The sequence below is a fragment of the Sorex fumeus genome, unplaced genomic scaffold (genome assembly GCF_029834395.1).
Source record: "Sorex fumeus unplaced genomic scaffold, SorFum_2.1 ptg000149l, whole genome shotgun sequence".
NCBI classification, from domain to species: Eukaryota; Metazoa; Chordata; class Mammalia; order Eulipotyphla; family Soricidae; genus Sorex; species Sorex fumeus.
The window spans coordinates 2,725,293-2,746,902 of NW_026606206.1; the positions used below are offsets into that span (position 1 = coordinate 2,725,293).

Below are 21,610 nucleotides of genomic sequence, written 5' to 3' on the forward strand. Positions count from 1 at the left end.
CTAATCTATCCTGGTTCTGTCCAATCACTTCTGCCACTTGGTTGGTACATACGTGATCTCACCAGGTTTTTGCAATTTTTTTTAAGCACCCAAAATCTTTAATAGTAATGCAGAATCAGGTTGGTTCTTATAGCAGTGGCTCATTCTTCTGCCTCTGGAACACTGGAATTTGCAGTCCTTGGAGCTCTCCATATGTTTTGGTGTGACTGTGTGGAGTCCCAGGAGCCTTGCCAAAATGCTTATGCACTTCTTGGCCTTTGCAAGCCATGAAGAGCAAGACAGTTCTGTAGGCTTTGGGGGAGTCCAGGACCAGCTGGTCAAAGATTAGAATTTTGCCTCCAAGCTTGAGCATGTGAGGTGGGCACGGCCAATTACTCACAGGGCAGACACTTTCAGTTTGGGCACCTCCGGGTAGTTCGTGATCATCCCCACCAGCGCCAAGGGCACCTCATATTCCCTCCCTGGAAACGTCACCTTGAGGACCGTGCAGTACAGGGACAGAGGCAGCCAGTTGATCCAGCATATGAATAGTCTTTCAGCACAAGCTGGATGACCATGGAGTTGGTACGTCTGGCCAGAAAACAGTAGAGCATCATCAGGTAGATGTCCTGACTCGTAGGCTCACCTTCTGGTCTTTGTTGTACAGGATATCGACTCCCATGATCCCATGATAGCACCATCAGTTCGGCCAGGTCCTGAAAGCCTGAAAGTGTTTTTTGCAAATATTAAGGGAAGTACTTGGCATAGAAGTTAACATATAACATAACAACAGCCCAGTGTTGTTTCCTCTTCCCTTATTCTCTTTCTTACTCTTACAGGACCTAATCAGTTTGATTTTTTTTTGTTTTAAAATTATAGTTTTCCTTGGTATTCTCTACAAACTTCAGCAGTTTCTGAATGTCAGTGTTTTCACTTTAGTTGTTTAGTAAGGTGTAACCCCTTTGTTCTGCAGTGAATAGTCTAGGCCCTCTCATATTGTCGAATACTCTTTTAAACTCTGACCTCTGGGAAAAGTCCATTTGCAGCCACACAGGTATGACAATGAGTGCCCTTTTCTTCCCCACCAGGATCATTTATGATTGCACTGTTAGTATTTTATTTTTGACAGCTTCCCATCCTTCTTGATCTGCCATATATTTTATTGCTCTTAACAATAAAATAGAAGCTATCTTTCTATGAACTTTATGAAAGTTATATCGCTAAAGTTTACACAGGTGGTCTCTAAAGCTTTTTTGATTAAGTTCACCTATGAGTAAAAACATTTTGTGATATTTCCCACAAGTGCACTAATATTTATCTGTTAATTCTTTGTATCTGTTATGGTCATAGTAATAATGCACACAACTAACCTCAATTTATGCCTTTTATCTATATAAAAATACTTATCTGTATAGATGTGTCTCAGTATATAAACATTTCTAGATGTTTATATCAATTGTTTTAAGACATACAAAAATAAAAAAAAATTTATAAATATAAGTTTACTGTTGGATCTAGTTCAACCACATACCCTGTGCCAAAATATTTTGAAACATAACAAATTTTTCAGATCCCTTTGAAGGCCTAATATCCCCAAATTTGCTGGGATTTTTGGTATGCATAGTTTGATTAGCTTTGGGGAAAAAATGAAATGCTGATCAAAAAATTAAAGCTTTGGGAAGTTTTAGGTGCTGTTTCTAATGGTCATCATTAAACAGCTTGGACTTTGCTAAAATGAAACCTCTCACTAGCTATGTGTTTAGACAGCTGCATCAGAAGGAATTACAGGGGAAGCTGTTTTACACAATGAGACCATTAGAAGCAGTGAAGTCATGGTCTGTGCTGGTGCAGCTTTTAGTGACATTTCTTTGTTCCGCGTTGTTCCCTCAATTCTTCTAGCTCTGATGCATGTGCCTGTCATATGCTTGGTATTTACTCAATTATGTTGTATCTTACTATTGAAGATATAACTGTGGTTTTACCCATGTAAAATACAAGTAATTAGGTTAATGTTTAACTCACTTCACTTATCACTTAATCCCCGTTATTCATCAATTTATTCGAGCGGGTGCCAGTAACGTCTCCATTCATCCCGGTTGCGTGCTAGCGTAGCCCAATGGTATCTGTTCGTTTTAGGAACATGTAGAGCCTTAAACCGATCATTTAGGGTCTTGACGAAGAAGTCTGACCATCTTATAGGTGGGCGTCCACGTGATCTTTTGATGTCTCGTGGAATCCAATCAGTAATGGCTCTAGTCCAGCGGTTGTCTGTAAACCTCATTACGTGTCCAGCCCATCTGATTTTTGATGTCTTGGCAAATGAGACAGCGTCCCTGATTCTTGAGCATTGACGAAGATCAGAACTCCAGATTCTATCTTTCATTTGAGTGAATCGTGATATTCCAAGCATAGTTCTTTCGATTCCTCTTTGAGAGACCCGAATAGCGTTCTCATCCTGTTTTCGTAGGGTCCAGGTCTCTGAGGCATATGTGAATGCAGGAAGAATAGTGGAATCAAAGAGATGTGCTCGTAGCTGGAGGTTCTTTGTCCTTTTAGTTATTTCTTCAATGCTCTTGAAGGCATTCCAAGCCGCTCTCTTCCTCCTGCGCAACTCAGGTGCCAGGTCATTCATCATGTTGATTTCTCGACCTAGGTATATATAACTGTTGCATTCGGAGATGGTGGTTCCGTTGAGAGCGAATGGAGCGTCAGGAACAAGGCTGTTTCTCATAAACATTGTCTTCGTAAGATTCAGCTGTAGTCCGACCTTTCCACATTCACGGTCAAAGTCGTTCAGCATTTGTGCCGCTTGGTTGATGTTTGGTGTTATTAGAACGATGTCATCAGCAAAGCGGAGGTGGTGTAGTTGCCGACCATCTATCTTCACTCCCATGTTTTCCCATTCCAGTCGTCGCATGATGTTCTCGAGGGTGGCACTGAAGACTTTTGGTGAAATGGTATCACCCTGCCGAACCCCTCTCTTGATATGGATGATTACTTCTTTGTAGAATGGTGAGATCTTGGTAGTGAATCCGCAATAGAGGTCACGAAGAATCCTGATGTACTGAGTTTGTACGCCCTGATTGGCTAGGGCTTCCATGACCGCTTCCGTCTCAACAGAATCAAAGGCCTTCTTTAAATCAATGAACGTTAGACAGAGCGGCATCTTGAACTCCCGAGATACCTCAATGAGCTTGGTTATTGTGTGGATATGGTTGATGGTACTGAATCCTTTTTGGAATCCAGCTTTTTCACATGGTTGTCCTTCATCTAGTGTTCTGCTAATCCTATTCAGGATGACTCGAGTGAATAGTTTGTAGATGACAGACAATAGGCAGATTGGGCGATAGTTGCCAATGTTGTGGATGTCTCCTTTCTTGTATAGTAGTACAGTCCTGCTGGTTTTCCATTGGGATGGAACCTTGCATTCAGACAGGTAGCGTGTGAAGAGTCGAGCCAATGTATTGATGAGTACTGATGGTAAGTTCTTCAGGTGTTCAGGTCTGATCTTGTCTGGGCCAGGTGCTCTTTGTTTCTTTACCGACGAGATGGCATGTTGGATTTCGGAAGGGAGAACATTGGGAACGACATATCCATCATGTGGTATGTGGTATGTGGAAGTGGATGTGGCTATTAAAGAGATCTGAGTAGAAGTCATGAATAATCTTCTCCATTGCCCTTCTGGAAGATGTGATAGATCCATCATGATGTCGGAGGGCAGTTATCTTGGTTTTGTAGTTGGTGAAGGACAGGCGGGCATTACGAATGTTTTTCCCAGCTTCTGCTGCATCTACCAGTACTGCTGCTCTCCTGTTTTTGAGGTCATCTTTGATGGCTTCTCTGCACTGTTTTGCCAGTTCAGATGTTCGCTTGTGGTTGCCTGAGGCACGTGCCAAGCCACGTTGGCGAATAAGTTCAAGAGTGTTCGAAGAAAGACAGTTTTTTGTGGCTATCTCTCTCTTGGCATTCCTTGCACAATCATGGAGGTGCTGAATCATTCGATCGTATTCCTCATCAATGTTGTCAATGACGGCATCTTCCCATGTTGCCGCAATAGAGCCAAAGAGCTCGCAGTTGGTGGTTGTTCTGGGAGTCCTCTTCTTAAACCTTGCATTCTTTTCTCCTCGTTCTGTGAGGTAGAATTTTGCACGAAGAAGACGGTGGTCTGATCCCATTTGGAATTTTGGGACAACAGCAACATCGGTTAGGCAAAACCGCCGATTGAATATGATGTGGTCTATTTCATTGTGGAACCGTCCATCGGGAGACTCCCATGTCCAACGTTTAGATTCAGCCTTTTGGAATTGTGAGTTACCATGGAAGGTTTTGGTTGACAAGATGAACTCAGTCTGTCACCCTGTTCGTTCCATTCCAGGCCATGGGTTCCGATGTGGAGTTCATCGACTGATCTTCTTGGTCCTATCTTGGCATTAAAATCACCGACAATGATCTTGTAGAAGGTGTGATCTTCTTTATAGAATTTCTCCAGCTCCATGTAGAATTTCTCAGTTTCTCTTTCACCATAACTGGATGTTGGTGCATAGACAACAAAGATAGAAACTGCCGGTAGTGAGCCACATTTATTCAAGTGTAATCGTCCGATTCGGGTTGTTAGGCATTCAAATGAATCAATGCTCGTGACTAAGTTTGTGTTGACAAGGATACCGACACCACCGACGCCTCTTTTATCAGATGTTCCAAGGAACAGTTCTTCTCCAGTGTCGAAAACAGCATGATGGGATTGATGTCTTCTCGTTTCGGTCAGACCAATGATGTCGTACTTGATCTTTCGTGCTTGTATCATAAGGTCTTCAATGGATGCAGCAGATGCCAGGGTACGAGCATTAAAAGTACAGACAATCATTTTTGTTTTTCTGCGTTTTGGCAGCCTATGTCTGCCTTGGTGTTTTATCAGCCTCTCCTTCCATATCCTTCTCGACTCTGCATATTCAGGGTTAGGGAAATGAGATCCATTTATTACTGGATTTGGCATATCAATTTGGTCTATTTGGCATAGACTACTGATAGCTTGCCAGGCTCTGCCGTGCGGGTTGGATATTTAAGGATATTTAAGGTACCCTGAAAACTTAGAGAAAAGTAAATAAATGCGGCTGCGCGCTCCCGGGAGCTTGTTGTGATAATCTCTGGATCCTGGCCGTTGTTGGGGTTACACGGCAGTTGGAGGGTGTAACTGTCTAGCTACTGACAGGTCCAGTCCCAAACCGTGCAGGCTTGGAGATCTCAGCCCCGGGTCCCACACACCTGGGTTCCTCTGCCAGTTCTGTTATGTCTGAGGCTTATCCAAGTGTGTGGAGAGTGGCCCTAGTAAGGCCTTGGTTGGGGCCTGGAAGTCTTCAGCTGTTGGGCCCTGGCAAGGATAGTCAGACACAGGGTAGGAGACTCTGCCTTGTGCTCTCCCGGGAGCTTGTTGTGATAATCTCTGGATCCTGGCCGTTGTTGGGGTTACATGGCAGTTGGAAGGTGTAACTGTCTAGCTACTGACAGGTCCAGTCCCAAACCGTGCAGGCTTGGAGATCTCAGCCCTGGGTCCAAGTTTAACTCGATGTATCTTAATTCTGGTTGTGGGTTGGAATCCAGTATTTACTTCCCACATTCACAAGGGTTTTATACATAGTTAGGAAGCAATATATTATTTTCCTGGGGGTGCCATAGAAAATCACACATCCTGAGTGACTTATTTCACAATTCTGGAAGCTAGAAGTGTGAAACTAGGTGTTGCCATGTCTGTGTTGCCTGTGATGGCTCCAGGTAGAATCTTCTTTGTGTCTTTGAGCTTCTGCTGCTGCTTGGCCATTCTCTGTCTTGTAACTGTGTCCCCACTGGCTGGCTCTACCTCTGGCTTCAGTTTTTGGCCCTCTTCCCTTACATGCCTTAATGGTGCCTTTTCTTATAAGGATGCCAGTCATGGGATTTGTGATTCACACATTGTTTGACTTAATTGAAACTTCTTTACTGCAGGAAGACACTTTTTCCAAATAATGTCTCATTGACAGGTACCAAGGCATATATTTTGGCTGTGCACAATTCAATTCGCTATAACAACTAACTGAAAAACAAAACTAATCATTCAAAATGTTCTTTGACATACACTAAAACTCCTCTGAAGAATACTGGTATGGAGTTCACACCCTTCGAGGTTCCCATTCCTTCCTTTATCTACCAGAAATCCTTGGTTACTGGGAACATTTTCCCCCAAACTTCTGCTACTTCTTTCTCCATGTCTTTCTTCTCCGATGGTCAGTAATAAGTCTATCCCTCAAATGCATCTTTTAGTCACTCTTAAGATGAAATCATGAATTACCACATTCTCCATATAGATAAGTGCTGATAGGTTGTTTTTCAGGTTTTTTTAAATATAATCTTTAATATAATAAAAAAATGTTGGTATCAAAGTAGTAGTTTTATATCCAAAACTTTAACTCAGGTACATGTCTCATTATGTGACCTGTGTAGGCCTGATAAAATTTAAAATAACAGTGTCAGAGAACCAAACTTTGTTTTTGTGTGATTTTTAATACGCATTACCAATTAACTGGTTCAACAAAAATTGTAGCTATTTAGGTTTCTATTGACACATTTTTGGAAGATTGACAGTAGCGTTGGCTTTAAGTTTATCGCACCTGAATCATTGAATTTGGGTTTGGTCTCTTGTGTATATTGGCACTAGCATGACACTGCTCCTGGGAAAGAAAATTACTTTATTTTCATGAGTCTTAGATGAAGACACATTATTTTGTGCTATTAGGAATTTCTGTCAAAATAGTTACCCTAAATACCTCTCGCAATTGTGCCCTACATCTATAGATAGACATAGATATATAGATATGGATAATCTATAAATATAGAGAGAGGGGGAGAGAGAGACTTTGAAAACAAATCTGAGGGGTTTTGCTAACAAAATAGATACAACAGCTAACTGAATTTTCTTCCATTGGGAAAAATAAAACATTGATGTTGGGTAAAGAAGAGAAGTAGGTTGTGAAAAGTGAGTGCTGTGAAGTAGAAGTGCTACACTGCATTCCGGAAAAGTCTTTCTAGATTCTATGTAAACAATTTAGAGATTCTTTTTAGCAACCACACAAGAACCATCAAGTTTTTAGTTGTGGCAAATCTTATTCATGTATGCATCCATAAATATGTACATCAGCATATAACTTAGAATATTCCCTTTCTGCTTCAAGTTCTATAATAATTTGTCTAAATATTGTTAAGTATGCACATTTTTATTTATCAAAATGTGTATATGCTTCTCCTGAATTATTTTCCAAATTGATAAAGACTATCTATGACTCCAGGAGACTCGCACCTTTCCCAAGGTGCTCCTTGTCTTCATGTCTAGATCCCATATAATCTACTTTCAAGTACCATAGATGTAGTGAACTTCTTCTATATGTGGGTATCTTGGAAGAGAAATTTAGAGGAAAGTATCTGAGTTCATTAGAACAGCTGAAATCAGATCAAGAAATCAAGTTTTCAGGACCAGAGTGATAGAACAGCATTTAGAGCACTTGCTTTGCACACAGCTGACCAAGCTTCAATCCTCAGCACCCAGTATGTCCCCCAAGCACCCCAGAAGCGGACCCTCAACAAAGAGTCAGGAGTTAGCTGTGAGTACTTCTGGGTAATGACCCCAAAATAAAATGGAAAAAAACAAGCTAAAAAAAAACAAATTATGTTTGTTAGCTGTTTTATATCAGTTTGATATTTTTAACTTAGCGAATCTTTCCCTAGTTGAAATTGTTCTAGTGCTTCAGTGGTGACCCATAAGGCATCTTTACAGTTATAATTTTTAGATCCAGAAATGATAGCTGTCAAACTGTCCTAACAAATAGCCATGGCCTCTAATTGCCTTGCCTCTTCTAGTATTAATAACAACCTAATAAGCACATATAACATAGGTCAGATACCAAGCATATTGGAGGGAAGTTGATGTTGGAACATTGTATGCCTGAAAGTCATTTATGAATGACTTTGTAATGGTGGCACAGTAACAAAAAAAATTTTTAAAGATATCAAACACGTCCTCTTAAAATGTGTGAAGCTTTCCTGAATGTATGTGAATAATCAGTCCTGTGAGATAATGTTTTTTATTTTTTTTCTGCCTTATAGACAGAGCTATGACATTCAAATTATGGCACTGGTAAACCAGACAGGCTTCAGATCTGGAAACATCCTTGACTTAAAGAATCCTTTCTTTAGGTAAGAAATCCTCTTATCTATTCTGCACCTATGTTTATAAAACTACAACTAAGCACATACCTGGGCAGAGAAGTTCAAAAAAAAAATTCCATCTTTCCAGTGGAGATAAAAAGCATCTTCTTTTCCTCTCTAAGGAAACTTGGATCTTGACATGGAGTTGAATATTTTATGTTCTATTAAACAGAATTCTATATATAACAATCCGATATTGAAACAAAGAACACAGGAGAGTCCAACAAAGTGAATTGCCATTCCAACTGAGTATAACAAGCTGTGTGACCTCAGGCGAAGTGACTTTCCTATTGGCATTAAGTTTTCTCATCTGCAAAATGTGGAGTTTAAAGATGGTCTCCTTTGACCTTCATTCACTAAGGGATGATTTTTGTAACAATTGTTCTAGTACATCTAAAACACGAATTCATGTAAAGTACATCTTCTGAAATGTGTAAATCATGTAAGCCAGGACACCTCTCTCCTAGAAACTATGCAGATTTTTATCTGATACAAAGAACTTGTCACAATGAGATAAATACAGCAAATAATTCTGTAAAAACTCCTTCAGTCTATTCAGTATGACTCCATTAAAACCCACACAGGGGGCTGGGGTGATGGTACAATGGGCAGGACACTTTCCTTGCAGGCAGCTAACCTGGGTTCAATCCCTGCATCCTCTATGGTTCCCCAAGCCTGCCTGGAGTGATCGCTGAGCATGGAGCCAGGTGGAGCCCTGAGCACCACTGGGTGTGCCCCCCCCCCACACACACACACGCAAACAACAAAAATCACTCATAACGTCAGTTGCACAAATTAAGACCACTAAACACTGTCACTCTTGAGCTCCTTATTTAAAAAAAAAAACCTTTTGGGGGCTGGAGTGATATTATAGTGGGTAGAGCAATTGCCTTGTACACAGCCAGTGCAGGTGGCTTCAGTCCCCAACACCCTGTATCGTCCCCCACCCCCCAGCACTGCCAAGAATGGCCCCTGAGCACCGAGCCAGGAATAATGCATGATCACTGCTGGATATGGCCCAAAGAACAAAAGAGTGACCTCTCCCTCGGAATACAATGTCTCTTCAAGACTTTCTACAAAGAATTACATCTCTGTAGTAATGGTAAAGGTAAAGGTAAAGGCCCTCCCATTGATCATCGATTTGCTCGAGCGGGCCCACTAACGTCTCCATTGGAGACTTTGTTGTTACTGTGTCTGGCATATCGAATACTCTCGGTAGCTTGCCGGGCTCTCCGAGAGGGGCAGAGGAATCGAACTCGGGTCGGCCATGTTGGCTGCGTGCAAGGCAAATGTTCTACTGCTGTGCTATCGCTCTAGCCCCTGTAGTAATGAAATCTTGAAAAAAAAAAATGAAACTCTGAACACCACTAATGATTTGACAGATGGGAAAATTAATCTCAATATCTAGGGGGACTTCTCAGTAGGTGTTTAGAAGGTTCAGAAGCCCCTTCCAGGGCAGTTCAATGTGAGGTTCAAGGATGTAGTGCTCTTTGGGCTCTGTGGTACCAGGTATTATTAACCAGGACCATGTATCAAGGATGAAAACAGCGTCAACTGCATGTGTGATGCATGCCTTAACTCATGAATGTTTTCTCCAGCTCGGGGAAAGTGGATATTTAACCTAGATGGGGTTGGGGGGGGGGGGTAGGGGAGTCAACAACACTGCCATTGTGTGTGTTTTCTGGAAGGTATCATACTTGATGGTAATTATTAAAACCTGTTAGTATTAAGGATATGGATTTCATCCTTAATTCTAAGAGATGAGAGGAGCTCTTGCCCTGGCCCTCCTGTACACATTCATGCCATGCAGAGTAAGGGCACAGAGAGAACCCCAGAGAGAATACAATGACTGCATGGAATTTAACCTTCCAGGGACTCGGTTTACTCATCTACGAAGGATGAATAACACCTAAGAGATTGCAAGCCTCTCTGCAATATGTCCAAGGTTGTAAAGCTCCACATAGGCTGGAGAGAGAGCTCAAAACACTGGGGTCCATGCTTCACTTTCAATCCCTGATACCACCTAAAAACAATTTCACAAAGGCTCCTTTCTTTTCCTCCTCCCTTCCCTTCCTATCCTCTCGTCTCTGTCTCTCAATAAGGGAAATAGATAATTTGCGGTTCATTCCAAGCATGATCATTCAGACATGGACAAAAGCATGCAGTTTAAATGCAGGGGCCATGTGAACTAGTAACTCTCGATTGAGTCTCACTTTCATTTCATCTGACAAGAATAGGTTTTCATCCCAAAACCCCGGGGATAGTGGAGGGATGGGTCCTCGATCATTGTATAACTGAAACCCAAGCACAAAGATTCGTAAGTCTACAGCTGTACCTCATGGTGTTTCACTAATAAAAATTTTTAAATAAATAAATAAACAATTTTTTTAAAAAACCCGAGAATAGTATAGCCTCGTTCTCTACAACCCCCTACTTTGCATGAATGGATAAACACAATAGCCATAAGGTCAAATAAGGGCTTTTCCAGGTCTTATGGGGCTGGAGCGATAGCACAGCGGTAGGGCGTTTGCTTTGCGCACAGCCTGCCCAGCTGAGTCGGGTTCGATTCCTCCGCCCCTCTTGCAGAGCCCGGCAAGCTACCGAGAGGATCTCGCCCGCACGGCAAACCCATGACGTATTCAATATGCCAAACCAGTAACAAGTGTCACAATGGAGAGGTTACTGGGCCCGCTTGAGCAAATCGATGAACAGCAGGAGGACCGTGACCGTGACCAGGTCTTGTGATTCTTGAGGGCATCGCCCTGTGGAAACAGATGGACTTTTGAGGGAGAGGCAGATACTTTTCCTTTTCCCTTTGTTTCCTCATTCAGCAGCACATCTGACTGACATTTAATTCAGCAGATGAGGGTGCTTCAAATGCAGAATATCAGATTTTTATCAGTCACTTTTTGACGTCGAGGCCTCACTCTTCATGGAGATAGAGTCTAAATCAGTATTCCTCAAATTTTTCTGACTGTGCCCCATTCTGATATTGTTTCTCTCCTTTTCCTTCCTTCCATCCTACCAGTTGATCCCCTACTCTCATATTATATCCCTCATTGACATGCTTTCTCCTGTGGCTGCCTTTGGTTTATCTTGGATGTCTACTGGGGGCAAGGGAGAGTGGAGTCTACATGATAGTCTTTTAAGGGATCTTAGCAGATAGGGGTTCTCACTTCAACATGGTAGTACAGCATCTTCTGCCTCCCCCATCTACATGTTCAATCCAATTTGCTGTGACAGGAACAGAGAAGTAGTGGCATTGTGGTGTGTGTGTGTGTGTGTGTGTGTGTGTGTGTGTGCGCGCGCGCTGTGTCTGTCTGTCTGAGAGAATGAAAACAAATGGTATACAGAGCTATTAGTGGCAAGTCAGCACCAAAATATATAAATTTTTCCCATTTGCTCTTAATGTTGTCCATTTTTAAACACACTAGATCCTTCTGACACATGAAAGTGAAAATTTTATTTTCAGTTTTCGGTTGATCCCTGGTACCATCTGTACAATAGTAACATGCTAAAAAAAAAATCTCAAGATCAGGGGCTGCTCAATGTTTCTTTTGCAAACCACAGCACCCAAAAGGAGAGAGAGAACAGAGGGGAATGTCCCGCCATAGAGACAGGGTGGGACGGGGGGATGGGGGTGGGAGGGATACTGGGATCCGTGGTGATGGGAAATGAGCACTGGTGGAGGGATGGGTATTTGATCACTGTATAATTGAAACCCAAGCACAAAAATTTGTAAGTCTGAAACTGTACCTCATGATGTCTCACTATTAAAAAATTTAAAAAAAAAAAGATCAGGTGCTGGAGCAATGGTACTGTGGGTAGGGTTCTTATCTTGCAAAGATCAACCCAGGTTCAATCCCTGGTATCCCCATATGGTCTCCCCCAAACCCCAGCAGGGGTAATCACTGAGTACATCGCTGGGAGTAAGCCCTGAGCACCTCTGAGTGTGGCTCAAAAAACAAAACAAAATTCTTAAAGATCAACACATTACTAAATGCAGGGACCTCTGCAGTTACACATAGTGTCTTCTTTTGGTGGGAAATGGGACAACCTTATTTTGCCTGTTAATTATGTTAAAGTAGTTTGAAGATAAAAGATTAGACGGTCTTGCTACAAGTAAGCAAGGTCACTACTACTTTATCATCCAAGGAACATTTTCAGATAAATCTCCCTATTTTCTAAGAACTATGAATCCGGTCCTTCTTCAGTTTGGTCCATGGTCTATCCCAGGTTCTGACTAGGCTCCTTGCTGTGATGGGTTCAGGAAATGCAGGTGACAGTGAAGGTGCAATTCTTAGGTGCATGAAGCTGCCGTTGAAGTGGAGAGGTCATAGGTATTAATGAAGTAGCTAACTGCATAGTCGGTTTTGTCACCATAATAGCCACATCACGAAAGACAGGTAGAAGGTGCCAAGAGAGCATTGGCTATGAGAATCGCCACTGAGTTCATTCACAAAACCACCCACCAATGTCCTAAGCCCAGAAATTGCTGGAGCTGCTTCACAACACCCAAGAGGAACTAGTACAAAGTCCCTTTTATTTTTTTTTTTATTTTTTAAAAATTTTTATTAGTGAGACACCATGAGGTACAGTTGTAGACTTACAAATTTTGTGCTTGGGTTTCAATTATACAATGATCAAATACCCATCCCTCCACCAGTGCCCATTTTCCACCACCACAGGTCCCAGTATCCCTCCCACCCCCATCCCCCCCATCCCACCCTGCCTCTGTGGCAGAGAATTCCCTTTTGTTCTCTCTCTCCTATTGGGTGTTGTGGTTTGAAAAAGAGGCAATGGGTGACAATCATGTTTGGTCTATAGTCTATTTTCAGCATGCTTCTCCCATCCTGGGAGGATCCTCCCAACACCTTTATTTGGTGCTCCCTTCTCTATCTGAGCTCCCTTTCCCCCTAGCATGTGTGGTTGGCCTCCAAGCCATGGAGTAAAATTCCTGGTACTAATCTCGGCCACTCTTGGGTGTCAGTCTCCTATTTTGTTACTTTATGTTCCCCAGATGAATGCAATCTTTCTATGCCTGTCCCTCTCTTTCTGAGTCATTTCGCTTAGCATGATACTTTCCATGTAGTACCACTACAAAGTCCCTTTTAAAGGCAAGTTGGGACTCATAGTTTGCAGTTAAAACTGGCATTTCGTAATTGCATGGCTTCTGAGAGTCTTCCAAGTGCAAGACTAGGTTGGATGCTTCTCACATCCACTCAGAGAGTCAGGCATATAATGATGCATCTCTATCTTGGTTTTTTCTCCTCTGCAACCCCTCACGCCTCACAAGACCCTGCCTACTGCCATTTATAATGCAGTGCTGCAAAACTGGTGCTGGATAAATTTTTCATGGTTTAATGAATGTAGTCCCATGAAACTCCTGATCCTAGAAGGCTGAACTTGCTACTAAAAAATGCCACAACCTAGGGCTGGAACAATGCTGCAGTCAGTAGGGCGCATACCTTGCATATGACCAATGCAGGATCTATCTCCAGCACCCTATTGGGTCCCCTGAGCACCACCTGAATGCAAAGCCAAGAATAACTCCTGAGCATCACTGGGTGTGGCCCCTCCAAAATAAATTTCCTTAAAAATTACACAACCTAAAGACAATTTCATCCATGCCAACTCTTAAATCAGGCCTCTATTCTATCGCAGCTTCTCACAAAATAACTTTATCTTGCTTTTCCCCGAACTTAGTTCCTTCAATTTTTTCAACTTAACTACTGCTTTCTTTCATGAATTTTTTTTCATCCAGTTTATTAAGCAATTATTTCAGGCCAGGCATTCTTTTCTGTGCTGGGATATAGCAAAGAATGAAATAGATATGAGCACCTACATCACATAATTGTACAAAATTTCAAAACTTGCTGACATTTTACAGGCATCAAAAAAGTACACAAATAAATAATCCCCAAATAGTTGTAAACATTCTAAAGAGGATGAATGGAATATTTGCCTCATTTCCAGAATCAGATAAAGCTGCAGTTATCCAAGCAACATGGTACTAATGAAAGAATGAAATGCAAATCAATATGCTGGCAGAGAGGGGTAAAAAAAAAGGCCCAAATTATATCAACAACTAGTTTCTAAGAAAGTTAAAAAGCAATGATAATAATCTTCTAAAATGGTGCTGGAATCGATGGATATCAGCTTGTAATAAAAATATGGACTTTTATCTATATTTCATATCGCCTATAAGAATTAACTAAAAAGAAATGATAATTGAAATGTAAAACCTTAGAAAACTTTTAGAAGAAAATTTTTGTGATTCAAATATTTCTTAGATATAATACCAGAAACAATTTGTAAAAAAGAAAAATGATAAATTATGTCTATTTATATATATGATGCCTGAAATATCCATTGGGAGAGTAAAAAGTAAGTCATAGCTCAATGAAAATATTTGAAAATTACATAGCTGAAAAAAGCTAGCTAAAAAAGCATGCAGAATATAAAAAGAATCACTGATGCCATATACTCAAATAAGCCAAAAAGCACAGAAAACAATGATTGTTTTAAAAAAGCAAAAAATTGAATAAAAATTTATCAAAGAAAGTATAATAGCAAGATACATTGAAATACGTTCAAAATAATTGCTCATTGAAGAAATGCAAATTTAAGACATATCACTAGACTTCTACTAGAATGAATAAAATAAATTAAAATTCTGATAATATCAAGTGCTGGTGAAGATGGAGAGTTTTGGGAACTCTCATTCACTGCTGGTAAAAATAACAAATCATACAGCCACTGTGGAAAACAATTTGACAGTTATTCCAATTGTTAAATATTCACTTATCATGAGAGCAACCAGCCCTGCTCACAGCCAGCCCTGCTTAACCGTGTTCGATTCCTCCACCCCTCTCGGAGAGCCCGGCAAGCTACCGAGAGTATCTCACCCTCACGGCAAAGCCTGGCAAGCTACCCACGACGTATTCGATATACCAAACACAGTAACAAGCCTCAAAAAAATGGAGACGTTACTGGGCCCGCTCAAGCAAATCAATGAACAATGGGAGGACAGTGTTTGTTTGTTTGTCAACAAACAACTCTAAAAAAGGGCAAATATTGCCATATGTGAAAAAAATTAAATATATGAAGGCTTATAAAGAAAAAACAAGCTATCTAACGGGATAGGAGAAAGCAAACAAGAAGGTGCTAGGAAGACTGTACTAGGCACCCCACAGATCCCAGTTCAAATCCCAGCACACCAGAGGATCCCCTGAGCACAACCAGGCGTCACTCCTATGCACAGAGCCAGGAATAACCCCTGAGCACTGCCAGGTGTGACCCCAAACCAGAAAAAAAATCATTAAAAATAAAGCCAGCAAGAAATGTGACATATTATCCACTATCAAGCCTAAAGACCCAGAAGCTGTAATTTCTGTTGAGTGGTGAGGGAGCCCACTCTGACGAGTTGGCAGCCCCGCGAGACTGAAATATCTGGAAAGAATTGGCTTGAATAGAGTCTTCTCCCAGAGAACAATAAGGGCAAAGAGAAGCACAATTAACCCGGTGAGAGCAAGAAGAGAGGGAAGTCAGTCAAATATAGCCTTCACTATAAAACCTATGGAAGGGGAAAAAAAAGGAAAAGTTCTTTCAGTGAACAGAAATCTGGATCATCATCTCGGATCTGAATTTAGGCTATGAATAATCAAACTTACTAAATATAGACAGTATATATAGATCTAAGGCTGCCATAGAACTTCCAGGGAAGGGCAGGCAGTGCTTGGAGGGAAGAGGGAGAGGATGAAGAGGAGAGAAGAGAGCAGCAAACACAAATCCGGGGCTGGAGCGATAGCACAGCAGGTCGGGCGTTTGCCTTGCACGCGGCCGACCCGGGTTCGATCCCCGGCCGACCCGGGTTCGACCCCCGGCATCCCATATGGTCCCCCAAGCACCGCCAGAAGTAATTCCTGAGTGCAGAGCCAGGAGTGATCCCTGAGCATTGCTGGGTGTGACCCAAAAAGGCAAAAAAAAAAAAAAAATACAAATCCAGCTTGCTTGCTCCTTTGGATCTGGGTAGGTTTTCATTATTTTTGGTGTCACAGAATAACCTTTTCTGTTTTAGGTTTGCTTAGAAGATAGTGCCAAGGCAAAGCAATAAGCAAAAGGAAGTCCTGAGAAGTCCCTGAGATCCAAGTTCATACTTCATGTCTCACCTCTGTGTTGTAAATTTTACAAAGATGCGTCATTTTAAATCATTTTTTTCTAACTCAGAAATGCACGTTAAAATTTTATCGACAACTTTTTCCTAGTGCTTATGGAGCTGGCCCTGTCCAGCTTCCCATGTGTAGCTGAGGCATAGTTATTTTGTCATTCTTTGTTTTTCTTTATTGTTATTGTTATTTTAATAAAACCAGCATTATTACTTTCATTTGGGGGCATGCCATTTTTAAGGAAACCTACCTCATAGGTCTGACATATGTATGAAACAAAGGCATTAAGAGTGATCTTCTGTTTTCAACATTAGTGATGTTTTTGCAAATATTTTCAACAAGTCAACTTATAAATGTGTTAATGTTTAACCTAATTCATGCGATCGAATGTTAGGGTGTCATAAATACTGTTCGTTGACAATATTTAATGACTCTGTATGAGTAAAGAAAATAAAGATGAAAATGTTGTCTATTCTTTTAGATTTATAGTAAAGAAAAATGTACCATGTGAGATACCAAGAAGGCCTCTCCTTTATTTTAAGACATTCGCTATCAGTCACATGTCAAGTGATGATCTTTCCAAAAAGCAGGCTTTCCCAAACAGCCCCCATAAGAATGGCTGTCACATCAGCAAGACAATCTAATGAAGCCTAGCAGGCAACCTGCTCACTCTGGGAAAACTAGAATAAACAGCAACTACATATTCTCATCAGTCAGTCAGTCACCCACAGCTTTCTGCTTTCCACTCTGGTGCTTTCTATCATTCTGGCCACTCAGTTTGAAATCGTCTTCCCTTCCAATCCATTCCAACTATCTTTCTCACTCATATCACTGCATGGCTCCTTTCAAATACAGCCTCTCCAGACATCTTGTTGACCAGCGGTCTTAGTCACTAAAAGCAGCCCTTCTCATCTTTGATATTTTGGGCAGTTAGCTCCTGTCCCTCCTAATCTAATACTTTCCCGCAGAAATTGATCTCTTTGTGCCCTAACCATACACCTATCTTTCTCTTCTATTAATTTCTTCTAGATTAAATCTGAGCTTGATTGATTCTTTAATTGTCTATAATGCCTAACAGTGACGTAATGCATGGAAGGTATTCAGTAGAATTATATACATACATACATTTATCCAGAAGTTAAAAGTAATTAGAATCATAGAATTAGACCTACTAGATTCCTCCTTGCAATCATGGCAGGAAAAAAAAACTTTGTGAACCCTGTATTAAAAGCCTCTGTAAGTCTATAGAATTAGGCCTAAGATCATTAGTGGTGGAGAATGGGCACTGGTGGAGGGATGGGTACTTGATCATTGTATAACTGAAACCCAAGCACAAAAGTTTGTAAGCCTACGACTGTACCTCATGGTGTTTCACTAATAAAAAAAAATGTCTGTGCAGCCAACGTTTTTCCCTTGGAGTCTTTGAGATCACATCACCAGTGATTCTGTGGTGGAAGTGCAGTTCCAGGCCTGTGAATATCTCTGGGGAGCACTTAGTCACTGTAGAGGAAGACAGAGAGCCAGAAGATGAAGAGGATGACAATGTGAAGCCCTTGAGCGTATCTGGAAAACGTTCTGCTCCTGGAAGTGGCAGAAAAATGTAAAACCTGATGCAGATGAGGATGAAAACAATGACGATGATAATGACTTTGGATGAGGAAGTGAAAGAAAAAGCTCTAGTAAAGAAATCTATATGATATACTCAAGCCATAAACACAGAAAAATCAAACCAGAATGGCAAAGACTCAGAACCATAAACACCAAGATCAAAAGGTCAAGAATCTTTCAAAAAATAGGAGAAAACTCTTAAAATACAAAAGGACCCAGTTCTGCAGAAGACATAAGACAAAAATTGCAAGCAAGTATAGAAAAAGACACTTCTCTTCCCAAAATGGAAGTGAGTTGATCAGTTTCATGAAGAATTGCTTCCAGATGATCGACTAGGAAGCTATTCAAGATCTCTGGCTGTTGAAGAAGTCTCTTTAAGAAAACAGTTTAAGCAGTTTGTTAAAAATTTTTCTTATTTCATTTCTGTAACAGTTGATGCCTGGCTATAATGCGGGGTTATCACTTTCCCTGCCATGTTGTTGTCCAGTTTCTATTGCCAAGAATGTGTTGTCCAAAATGCCTATTTAATTTTTAAAGATGTAACCCCACCTTTTGCTTGGTTTTAAGTATGTGTGGATTGTTACGATAGAACATGGTAGATGGTGGTCAGACAGATGGGAATGGTGGGGGGATGAAATTTACATGTGAAATAAACTCAATATTTCAATTAAATGAAAAAATTGAAATCAAAAGAATAGAAAGAAACAATATGATTATATTAAATTCCTTTCAAAAGAATAGAAATCTCTCATGACCGAGAAATACCACTTTTATACTTTTGTTCCAAAGACTATGAAAACACTTAACTGGGAAAAATATATTTGCCCCCTGTGTTCATATCAGCATTATTCATCATAATCGAAACATAAAATCAAGCAAAATTCCCATATCAACATGTGACTGGATGAAGATGCCATGACATTAATATTCAAAGAAATACTACTCTGCCATTAAAAATGAAGAAAGTGTGCCTTTGAGGACAAAATTGATAGAACCAGAGATGATTGTGATAAGAAAAGAAGTAAAAGACCATTTTTAGATGGTTTAAGTCAACTGAAATATCAATTACCAAAACAACCTGGATGATTGAGAACAGAACTAACTCCTGGACTCAGTGAAAACTACGTTGTTTACCAGAGAGAAAAGAGGGAAAACAGGGGAAGGAGCACCGGAAGTGACCTAGAATTTAGTACTGGATTGATGTCAGTTACATAGATGGGTGAAGCGAAAGCCTGTAAATTCTCATTTCATTTCATTTCATCATCCTGTTAATCGTCGATTGCCTCGAGCAGGCCCCAGTAACGTCTCTTTCATCCTAGCCCTGAGATTATATTCAGGGCTCTTTAGGAGAATGAGACCCATCATTGTTACTGGTATTTGGCATATTTGGTAGGCCACGGGGAGTTTGCCAGACTCTGCCCTGTGGGCAGGCTACATTCGACAGCCTGCAAGTTTGTCCAAAGTAGGAATGAGATAATAAGATGTCGCGCGGCCGCGAATGCGGCCGCGCGGTTCCAAGATCTGGATTTTATAGTCTCTGAGTCTTGGCCGCTGATGGGATTACACGGCGCCAGGGGGCCAGGTGGTGGGTGTGACCCCCGCCTACTGGAATTTGGAGGATCTGGGTGGAAGATGCTCGACTCCAATTCGAGTAGGCTTGGAGGTCTCGGCCCCGGAACCCGCGTGGCTTTGTCCCTCTGCCAGTACCTTCAGGTGTGCGGAGAGTGGTCTCAGCATGGTGGTGGCTGGTCCTGGAGGTCTCCGGCTGCCGTAGCCCTGGCCGGGGCGGGGAGGAAAGCTCAACCCGCTCCCCTCCAAGGGACTCCGGGAAGGAAACACCGAGGCGCGGGGGCAGAGACTGCACTGCTCTCGTCCGGGATCTGGATTTTATAGTCTCTGAGTCTTGGCCGCTGATGGGATTACACGGCGCCAGGGGGCCAGGTGGTGGGTGTGACCCCCGCCTACTGGAATTTGGAGGATCTGGGTGGAAGATGCTCGACTCCAATTCGAGTAGGCTTGGAGGTCTCGGCCCCGGAACCCGCGTGGCTTTGTCCCTCTGCCAGTACCTTCAGGTGTGCGGAGAGTGGTCTCAGCATGGTGGTGGCTGGTCCTGGAGGTCTCCGGCTGCCGTAGCCCTGGCCGGGGCGGGGAGGAAAGCTCAACCCGCTCCCCTCCAAGGGACTCCGGGAAGGAAACACCGAGGCGCGGGGGCAGAGACTGCACTGCTCTCGTCCGGGATCTGGATTTTATAGTCTCTGAGTCTTGGCCGCTGATGGGATTACACGGCGCCAGGGGGCCAGGTGGTGGGTGTGACCCCCGCCTACTGGAATTTGGAGGATCTGGGTGGAAGATGCTCGACTCCAATTCGAGTAGGCTTGGAGGTCTCGGCCCCGGAACCCGCGTGGCTTTGTCCCTCTGCCAGTACCTTCAGGTGTGCGGAGAGTGGTCTCAGCATGGTGGTGGCTGGTCCTGGAGGTCTCCGGCTGCCGTAGCCCTGGCCGGGGCGGGGAGGAAAGCTCAACCCGCTCCCCTCCAAGGGACTCCGGGAAGGAAACACCGAGGCGCGGGGGCAGAGACTGCACTGCTCTCGTCCGGGATCTGGATTTTATAGTCTCTGAGTCTTGGCCGCTGATGGGATTACACGGCGCCAGGGGGCCAGGTGGTGGCCAGGAGCACCGGAAGTGACCTAGAATTTAGTACTGGATTGATGTCAGTTACATAGATGGGTGAAGCGAAAGCCTGTAAATTCTATGACGCTGTAAATCAACGATAAGTCCAAAAAATTTTGAATATGGTAGAGTTTATTTCAATGTGTGTAACTCATTGTTACTTATTTAAATCCTAGGACTGTATGTGGAATTATTGAGAATAGGCACTGAGAGCATGTTCACTTAGTGTGTTTTGTTGGGCAATTACACTACCATGATATCAGAGTGCGTGCACAGTGAATATTAAGAGTAGATTCTAAATTTAAGGTCACCTTCAAAAACTTGAGATATTCCTGAAATCACCTCATGCCATTAAGATCATGTGGAGGGCTGGAGTGGTAGCACAGCAGGTAGGGTGTTTGCCTTGCATGCACTGACCCGGGTTTGATTCCCAGCATCCCATATGGTTGTCTGAGCACCGCCAGGAATAATTCCTGAGTGAAGAGCCAGGAGTAATCCCTGTGCATCTCCAGGTATGACCCAAAAAGTTAAAAAAAAAAAAAGAGAGAGATCACACAAAAATCTTGAGGAGTCACAACTGTTGTTCAGAAGCTTCCCTGAAGTAGCCCACATATTGGGCTATGCAATCAGGAAATGTGTGAGATTTGAAAGTCCCAAAGGATAAGGAGCCCCAGAACAGATTCCAGGAAATTGCCAGGTAGATTAAAGTGTTCTTTGCTGGTAACAGAGGACCCTGACAGAAGAATACTGAAAATGAAGAAATCTATCAGATCACATAAGATGTCCTAAAGTAGACTGGACTTCCAGATTGAAGACTCGGTGGCTCAGTGATTTCATCATGGACTGGATGTATTTCCCTCTTTTCACTCTGTCATCCGTACTAATAATCCATCCACTCTTAAAGTCACAAGGAACTGTGGAAGTACCAATAATTACATCCAGAAACACCAGTAT

At 42.1% G+C, this 21,610-nt stretch overlaps 1 protein-coding gene and 2 pseudogenes across 1 annotated transcript in view; 2 read left to right on the forward strand and 1 right to left on the reverse strand.

Moving 5' to 3' along the window:
- LOC130016241 (histone-arginine methyltransferase CARM1-like) overlaps positions 1–16,489 on the forward strand; it is a 327,432-nt gene extending 310,943 nt beyond the window's left edge. The window contains exons 12-13 of the mRNA XM_056106917.1: positions 8,110–8,199; positions 16,292–16,489. Coding sequence (XP_055962892.1) covers positions 8,110–8,199; positions 16,292–16,301 — 100 coding nt within the window. The 3' untranslated portion in view covers positions 16,302–16,489. The remainder of the gene's footprint in view (positions 1–8,109; positions 8,200–16,291) is intronic.
- Positions 82–661, reverse strand: LOC130016216 (ribosomal protein L18-like; annotated as a pseudogene).
- A 1,277-nt stretch (positions 16,490–17,766) lies between the features above and the next one.
- Positions 17,767–18,436, forward strand: LOC130016242 (nucleophosmin-like; annotated as a pseudogene).
- The last annotated feature ends 3,174 nt before the right edge of the window (positions 18,437–21,610 follow it).